Source organism: Ipomoea triloba, chromosome 13, assembly GCF_003576645.1.
Source record: "Ipomoea triloba cultivar NCNSP0323 chromosome 13, ASM357664v1".
NCBI classification, from domain to species: Eukaryota; Viridiplantae; Streptophyta; class Magnoliopsida; order Solanales; family Convolvulaceae; genus Ipomoea; species Ipomoea triloba.
The window spans coordinates 29,091,964-29,100,795 of NC_044928.1; the positions used below are offsets into that span (position 1 = coordinate 29,091,964).

Sequence of the window (8,832 nt, forward strand, 5' to 3'; positions counted from 1 at the left end):
TTCAAGTCTTGTGAATAGAATGTTGTTGGAAGAATTCTTCCAATATGAAGTACAAATGTACAATCACTACAATGTATGTAAAAAAGACATTGGAAAACCTCAGCAAACAAATTTCTTAAATAATTTATCATAACTAAACAATGTTATTACCAGGAATTAGAGACAATCCTTAGCCTTTACGAAGGATCATCCAAATTCTCAACAGTACGGGCACTGGAGTAATTTCAAATTCTAAGCATCATCGGGTGAGACTCGATCCTTGGTCTCTTCTCCCAAACTTCACCCCTATGACCAGTTGAGCTATCCATGCGGACAGTAACTTCAAATTCTTAACATTATACTTTGAGGCTAACCAATCAAACACAGCTATTCGTCTCTCAACCGTCTCTTTGCAACAACTTTCGTGTTACTTGCAGGAAGTGGCAAGAGGGGTTAGGATGTTTTTCATTCTCAAATGTAGTGTGCAAAGTTTCAGTGGAATTACAAAGTCAAGAAATCATACAACTCCACTATAAGCTGTTGCTCTTGTCAGTCTCTGGGTTTGCATTTCTTGCCTGACTAGGAATGCATCTTCCCACTTTCCTGCATCTGCATAAATATTACACAGCAACACTCTACTTGGACCATGGGATGGTTCCACTCTTGCCAAGTTCTCTGCAGCCCTCTTTCCGACCTCTGTGTTGCCGTGCGTTTTACTTGCTGCTAAAAGCGTGCCCCATATTACAGCATCAGCCTCCATGGGCATGCTTTGTATTAGGGTTTCGGCTTCATACAATCTTCCTGCTCTGCCCAAAAGATCCACCATGCAACCATAATGCTTGATGCTTGGTTCTATGGTGTAGAATTCCTTCATCCTCTTGAAGTGTTTTTCGCCTACTTCCACCAAACCGGCATGGCAGCAGGCACTCAGGACTCCGATGAATGTGATTGAGTTGGGTTTTATGTTGCGTCTCTCCATATCGGAGAAAATGTCGAGGGACAATTCAGCGTGACCGTGCATGGCCAACCCACATATAATGGCATTCCAAGGCGAGACATCGGTTGCCCTCTCACGGATTTGATTGAACAGATCTAAGGCGGTGCTGATGCTGCCACATTTAGCATACATATCGATTATAGCAGCACTCAAATTGTCATTTACAGGAATGGAGTTCTTGAGTATATACTCGTGAGCCCATCTACCTTCTTTGAATGTCCCCAAAGTAGCAATTGCAGAGAAAACACTGACCATTGTGACTTCATTCGGTTTAATCCCACTCTCCACCATTTCATGAAAGAGCTCAAGTGCCAAACTAGGCTGCTCGGTTTGTGAATAACCAGATATCATTGAACTCCACGAGAAAACATCTCGTTCAGGCATCTGATCGAATAAAGACCGACCCTCATCAACTTTCCCGTTTCTAATTAGCCCTGCAATGAGAGCATTCCAACACGCAGGATGTTCCTTGCTACCTACTTCAAACTGGATACGAGCAAGATCAGTTTCCCCACAAGCAGCATAAAGATGAATTATTGTTGCCTGTATAAAGTCATGGCTATCAAACCCCATCCTCAATGCTACACCATGAAACTGTTTACCTTCCAAAATCGCCATTGCTCGTGAACAAGCAGAAATCAAGTCTACAATCATAATATCATTAGGTTTCAGTCCAGTACGGAGCATTTGGCAATACAATACCAAAGCTTCGCTTAACCTTCCTACTTGAATATAACCATCAATTACAGTGCCCCAAGAAACCACATCTCTATCAACCATCTTCTCGAAAAGCTCCCTTAGTAAATGCACAAGCTTAGCCTTTGCATATCCATTTAACATCACATTCCAAGAAACGACATTCCTTTCAGGCATCTCATTAAACAGCACACTAGCATCCCTCACACAACCACTGACGCAATACACATGTAGCAAATTAGTAGAAATGTGAACAAACCCATGAAGACCAAGCTTTAAAACCAATCCATGAAGCATTCTTCCACTCTGAACTCCACCACAATGCAAAGAAGCCGAGATCATGCTCCCCAGAGCCACCTCATTGGGAACCATTCCCAGACATCTCATCTCCCTAAAAACGTGAATCGCCTTGCTAAAAGATCCCTTCTGAACCAAAACCATGATGATAGTAGTATACGACACACAATTCCTGCCAGGCATTTTATCAAACACCTCACACGCATCCTCCACACGTCCCAGTTTGGCATACCCAGACATCATAATATTACACGAAACGGGGTCTAACCATGGGAACGAATCAAATATCTTCATCGCATCCCTAATCAGTTCACATTTTGCATAGAAGCTCATTAAACTGTTCAAAATGAAAATATTGGAATCCAGCCCAGATTTCAAGACAAGGCAGTGGAGCTGCCGGCCTTGGGGGATGGATGAGAGAGCCGAACATGATTTCAGAGCAGAAACCAGGGAGAACTCGTAATCGGGCTTTCGCGGTCTGGAACTTGTTGGGGCTCTGAAGGAGAAGTGGAGGTGTTGGTGCGGTGGGTTCTGAAGGGGTAGTGGTGAGGATGAGAGACATTTGGGTGAGAGTAACAGTATACGAGGAAGATGACGAAGGCGAAGGCGCGATTTGGGTGTCAAACCGATGATCATCACACCAAATCATCAGATGCTTTCTGCTACAAGTTTGATTAATTTCTGGAGGGAATGAAGATATTTGATCAATTCACAGTTCGCGATGGTATGAATTGTAAATTGTAATATTTGCTAACTTTTTTTTTTTTTCTTACCACTGACACTCTGTTACACTATAGTATCTGTTTGAGGCCTCCCTACCAGGCGAGTTGATTTTTTACCCGCTAGAATTACAATGTGAGGTTTATTGTTTTCAAAAAAGAAAAGTGGAGGTTTATTCGGGAGGACGCTCTCTATTTCTTCCCCATCCGCGAGGAAAATTTTCATAGCTCCTCGCTGGAATCTATACTGCTATTAAGGAAGGAGATCTTGTTAAGCGCACTGGATCTATTGTGGATGTTCTTGCTGGAAAGGCTATGCTGGGACATGTTTTTCATGGTAAACCCAACCGGCAGCAAGAACAAGTCTCTTTTTTTGCTTGGGGGGAGCAGAGCAGTCAAAGAATGAACCAAACAAAATGAAGAGAAAACTCTCTATTTTTGGGTTCACTTTCGTCGCATCTGTTGTAGATTCTTCGCCACAAGACGCCTATTGGCATTCTCGGTTTGAATAGTGTCGCATCAATGGTAAATTCTTCATCGCAAGACGCCTATTGACATTCTTAGTTTAAATCGACACAACTTTAGTTAGTTTTCAATTTAAACAGATCAATTATGGACAACTTCGATTGATTTATTTTGTAGTGTTCCTTTACTAGCTAGAGTCATCAAGTGAACTTCACGATGAAGTCAGAACATACATTTGGGTAATGAGTACAGATTTTTCCATAAATCAAAATTTTAACAATCTAAGCATTTACTATAATGTGTCAATCATCCATTTCACAAAGGGATTATGAAATATAAGTACAGAAAAAGCTGTAAGTTTAGTAAAGACAATCGGCTTGAGAAGAGGGAGAGAATGAGTTCACAGAACAAGCCATTCAGATGTCCAACTAGCAAGTTGATATTTATTGCCATGTGAATGTTGTATATATCCTTCAAGAGATGAGAAAAAAAAATTGGTGATAATGAGTATACAGTGAGTATGGTTTTAGACAACTTTTAGCTGTATCATTGGGTAAAGTTAGACGAGGAGGAGGGGCGCGAGTCCCTTGAGAACATGGAATGGCTTCTAAAACCACAAGATGGCAGCGACAGCAGAAGAAGAAGGTGTATAGACGAGATCCCAATGACGTAGCCATAGCAGTCAACTAGCGGTGATCTTTACCGCTAAGAGCCAGACTCCTAACAGAAAACAATGGCGTTAGCCAATCAGTTGGTGAGTCATGCTTCAAAGCAAATATACAATATACAGAGTAGTAAATATCGATATAAAGTAGCAAAGTGATCATAGGAGACAAGCAGTTTATACAAAGATACAGATCATAAATGAGCAGACATTAGAAACCAAAGGGCAATGGGGAAAATCCGTTTTCGTGAATGCTGTGACACCTTATAGGTATTTGCTCTATAAGAGTTCCTTACTCAAAATTCATAGAATGGGAACAGCTCACAGAACCTTAAAAACCGAGTATGCTGTATTGCTCTTATAACATATTCTATTCAATTTTACCTTGAGAACTCAAAAAATGTCAAGTCGCATTGTGATCAATCAAAACTCAGAAACTTGCTGATGCATTTAACACTAAATAAAACACCACAAAGACCATAAAGAATAGGAAAATTCGAAATGGCATCTATCTTGAATTGAAGAGTGAATACACTTAAAAACAAATTAAATTTTAGCAATCATGTTTAGAAGAACTTGGCAAGGGCCATGTAAATTCATGATTGACTGCAGAGATTCACATTATACATTAAACAGTACTTTCATGGTTAATTGATTATAAGATCTCCCGGTCTTATAACATGATAAATATTTGTAGTAAACAACCACAAGTTCAGATATAGAAGTCTGATAGACCACTTGAAAACCTCTAGATTGATAAATTTGCTAGAACATGTGTTATTTATTTCCCTGCTTTGAAGTGGCAATTGCCAGAAGTTTAAACATGAACGAATGGTGGTATAACCCAGAAACAGTGAAAAGGAAAGAGAAACAAACATAGCAATTGACAATTAGTTTACCTAAGACCAAGATTGAACTCTAGCCGAATCTCATAAAAGTAGGCGTAAGGCATGGACAAATAAATATATCAAGCACATAATTGCTTGGAAGTAGACAACTATATCTGTGATGACACTGCTGAACATTTTTTAAGTATCAAATATGATGAAGTTAGCACCGGGTAATATTATCAAGTTGCAGCGGACCATTTAACAGTAATGATATATATGTTATATGTAAACAATTACATTCCTGCTCTAATCCAATAATGAGACTATTCCAAAAACATTCCAACTATATCAAAAACTATTCTATACAGAGACACACAATACCCCAAACAGTTGAACTGTTGTTTTGGTTACCCTCCAGGCTATGCTAAGATGTTTGCTACAAAACTCACCACGATCTAATATTTGAGACTCCGACTACAATTCATGTAAAACCATTAAATAAGTAAAACAAAAATTGAAAAATGAAATGTAACTTATGGAAATAATATTTTTTTTACAATTATAAGCAGTTACGCTTTCCTTCCTCAGTTGATTGCTTGACTGATTAACAGATTTACCAAAATGTTGTTGATTATATACATTGAATAATTGATTCTGTAAAATCTCCAAAGTAAATTAAATTTTCATAAATCTCTTAATTTAAATTGGATCTGATGAGAACTTGATCTCCTTTCTTGTATAAGGTAATATTATAAGAAAGACTGGTAAAGTGCAGGAAGCAACAATTAGAAATAGCAAAAGCATTGTCCAACAGAAGAGAGAGACTCTGAGAGAGGGAGAAGAAAGAAAGAGCATTACCTAAATGTGACTTTCTAGAAATTAAAGGGGAAAAAATAGTAAAAGAGATTCAGTCGCAAAGATGCATTCGCCAAATGCCGCTTTTAAGAATTTTTATTTAATTTCCAGAAATGTAAATGCGCATAACTTAAATGCGACTTTAAAGACCATTTTACATTTTGGTTTTCAGATACAGTATTTTAATAAAATTTTACAGAGATTACAGTTTTTTTAACCGGGCACCTTACTGTAATAAGTAAGGTCAATTATATGGCATACTATTGCATGGCATTACATGTTGGTAGGGATTGCTTTTGCATAGCCTTGTTGAGTTGCTGGCATTTTCTCACAGGTATTTTTTTTTCATTGCTTGCTTTAGGATTTACTTGGTTGTTAGTGAGAAAGGGTTTTAACACCAAACCCCCCCCCCCCCCCCCCCCCCCCCCCCCCCCCCCCCCCCCCCCCCCCCCCCCCCCCCCCCCCCCCCCCCCCCCCCCCCCCCCCCCCCCCCCCCCCCCCCCCCCCCCCCCCCCCCCCCCCCCCCCCCCCCCCCCCCCCCCCCCCCCNGATGAAGTTAGCACCGGGTAATATTATCAAGTTGCAGCGGACCATTTAACAGTAATGATATATATGTTATATGTAAACAATTACATTCCTGCTCTAATCCAATAATGAGACTATTCCAAAAACATTCCAACTATATCAAAAACTATTCTATACAGAGACACACAATACCCCAAACAGTTGAACTGTTGTTTTGGTTACCCTCCAGGCTATGCTAAGATGTTTGCTACAAAACTCACCACGATCTAATATTTGAGACTCCGACTACAATTCATGTAAAACCATTAAATAAGTAAAACAAAAATTGAAAAATGAAATGTAACTTATGGAAATAATATTTTTTTTACAATTATAAGCAGTTACGCTTTCCTTCCTCAGTTGATTGCTTGACTGATTAACAGATTTACCAAAATGTTGTTGATTATATACATTGAATAATTGATTCTGTAAAATCTCCAAAGTAAATTAAATTTTCATAAATCTCTTAATTTAAATTGGATCTGATGAGAACTTGATCTCCTTTCTTGTATAAGGTAATATTATAAGAAAGACTGGTAAAGTGCAGGAAGCAACAATTAGAAATAGCAAAAGCATTGTCCAACAGAAGAGAGAGACTCTGAGAGAGGGAGAAGAAAGAAAGAGCATTACCTAAATGTGACTTTCTAGAAATTAAAGGGGAAAAAATAGTAAAAGAGATTCAGTCGCAAAGATGCATTCGCCAAATGCCGCTTTTAAGAATTTTTATTTAATTTCCAGAAATGTAAATGCGCATAACTTAAATGCGACTTTAAAGACCATTTTACATTTTGGTTTTCAGATACAGTATTTTAATAAAATTTTACAGAGATTACAGTTTTTTTAACCGGGCACCTTACTGTAATAAGTAAGGTCAATTATATGGCATACTATTGCATGGCATTACATGTTGGTAGGGATTGCTTTTGCATAGCCTTGTTGAGTTGCTGGCATTTTCTCACAGGTATTTTTTTTTCATTGCTTGCTTTAGGATTTACTTGGTTGTTAGTGAGAAAGGGTTTAACACCAACCCCCCCCCCCCCCCCCAGGCTTTTAACCCCCCCCCCCCCCCCCCCCCCCCCGGCGGCGAGCGCAGCCCCCTTTCATGCTTAGCTACTTACGCATCTTCCAATGCTTTCAAGATGTACATTCATTTTGCTTTAATAAAATGATCCTATCCTTAAAAAAAATAGTACTAATAATAAGTTCAATTGTCTGGCCAGAAATCAACAGCTTTAATTCTTTGTCCTATCTGCTAAATTTTTTAAAAAGATCAAGAGAGCCAGGAATTTAGGATTAAAAGAGTTTACCACAAACATGCAAGATATGTGAGCAAATGATTTTAGGGAAAACAAAAATGGTTGTTTCATTTTGACAAAATATATTAAAATGCCAGCCATACATCACATGAAATTTTAGTTTTCTTCAACAGATTGGGCAAATAGGATTCATGAAAGATCCTACTTCTTGGAGGTTTTCTTTTAGAACTAGAGATAGCAGCCTGTGGTTTTGGATGCTTTTCAGTTTCAGCAGATTTCAGAACTATCTGTTGCATTTTTCATTTCAAAATTTGGAGGACTCATCAAAGATCCATACTGCTAAACTCACTTTCACCTGCTGAAAAACTGTTACCAATGCATTATACTTTCAACAGGTTTATTTGTTAGGTGCTTCTAAAATATGCAGGCAAGCACGAATCCATACAACACAGATGAAGTCATGAAACCTAGATGCAATGGTTGGATTATAGACTAAATAAAATGCATTCAGAAACAACTAAAGCAAGTCTAAGTTGCATAGATAACACGCAGCACATATTGATATCAATGAAAATTTCACAGTATAGCATAATATTTAACATTCAGATCCTCAAATTTCATAACAGTATCAGACAAGAGAACGGAAGAAAACAGATCTGTTATTTAATTAATGATTGAAGAGGCACCAGAACTCACTTCTTGTGGCGACGTCCACGCTTGGGGCCCCAGCCTTCGAGCTTGGCGATAGGGCACCCACATTTAGCCCGGAAAAGAAGCACGGCCCGCCCGTTCGGCGGCGCCATCTTCCTCAGCTCAGCACGGAGGCACTCATAATCAAGGTTAGTCTCACTCCCGCCTTTCCACGGCAGCTCGTCGATCTCTCTCACAGCCTTACTCTCACTCCCGACTTTCAAGCACTCCTCGTCCTGAACCTGCAAGTCAAACTCCATAGCTTTCCGCAAACCTTTGCAGCCGGATTTCCCGCATTTCCGGGATCGGTTGCCGCAGCAGATCTCGAAGGCAATCACGGCCGTGAGGAAGACGACGAAGAAGAAGCTGAAGAGGACGTATTGGATTTGGACGTCGACGGCGCGGAGGTGGGAGAGAAGCGCGGCGAGGGAGAAGGAGGGCGCGAGGAGGGAGAGTGAATGGAAGATGTAGGAGAAGTAGGAGGAGATCAGGAAGGCTCCGGAGAAGAGGACGAGAATGAGGATGAGGAGGTCGAGCGTGGCCGACGGGGAGTGCTTGCAGAGGTAGTGGCCGCCGGCGGCGGCGGCGGAGGAGGGGCAATTCTGCGAATTCACATTAGGGTTTGAGCGGATAGAGTTTGAGGGTTTTTTGAGGGGTTTTGAGAGAGAAAGGGAGGAGGAAGGTGCCATGGCTATGGAGGAGGAGAGCAGCTGATGGCGCATGTTAGTGAGGAGGAGGGTGGGGGGCCGGTGGCGATTGGGGTTATTAAGCTTTGATTTTCAGGTGAAAAAAGTATTTTGGAGAAGGAAGGCGATGGCGT

At 40.3% G+C, this 8,832-nt stretch overlaps 2 protein-coding genes across 2 annotated transcripts; both read right to left on the minus strand.

The window, feature by feature from the left end:
• Positions 1–329: 329 nt before the first annotated feature.
• On the minus strand, positions 330–2,791 carry LOC116003100 (pentatricopeptide repeat-containing protein At5g19020, mitochondrial). The gene is made up of 2 exons (XM_031243273.1): positions 2,743–2,791; positions 330–2,650 (listed from the first exon to the last, which is right to left on the minus strand). The coding sequence occupies exon 2, from the start codon at positions 2,603–2,605 to the stop codon at positions 497–499; it is 2,109 nt and encodes a 702-aa protein (XP_031099133.1). The 5' UTR covers positions 2,606–2,650; positions 2,743–2,791; the 3' UTR covers positions 330–496.
• Positions 2,792–3,466: 675 nt separating this feature from the next.
• LOC116003103 (uncharacterized protein At5g19025-like) lies at positions 3,467–8,832 on the minus strand. Its single transcript, XM_031243275.1, has 2 exons — positions 8,019–8,832; positions 3,467–3,873 (listed from the first exon to the last, which is right to left on the minus strand). The coding sequence occupies exons 1-2, from the start codon at positions 8,732–8,734 to the stop codon at positions 3,840–3,842; spliced, it is 750 nt and encodes a 249-aa protein (XP_031099135.1). The 5' UTR covers positions 8,735–8,832; the 3' UTR covers positions 3,467–3,839.

What these genes read in the sequence shown, in the direction of transcription:
- LOC116003100 (XM_031243273.1), bottom strand. Translation starts at nt 2,605, where the DNA reads ATGATCATCGGTTTGACACCCAAATCGCGCCTTCGCCTTCGTCATCTT.
- LOC116003103 (XM_031243275.1), bottom strand. Translation starts at nt 8,734, where the DNA reads ATGCGCCATCAGCTGCTCTCCTCCTCCATAGCCATGGCACCTTCCTCC. An exon ending in CGTGGACGTCGCCACAAGAA is followed by an intron (nt 3,874 to 8,018) that starts GTGAGTTCTGGT and finishes GTTTTCTGTTAG; the next exon opens with GAGTCTGGCTCTTAGCGGTA.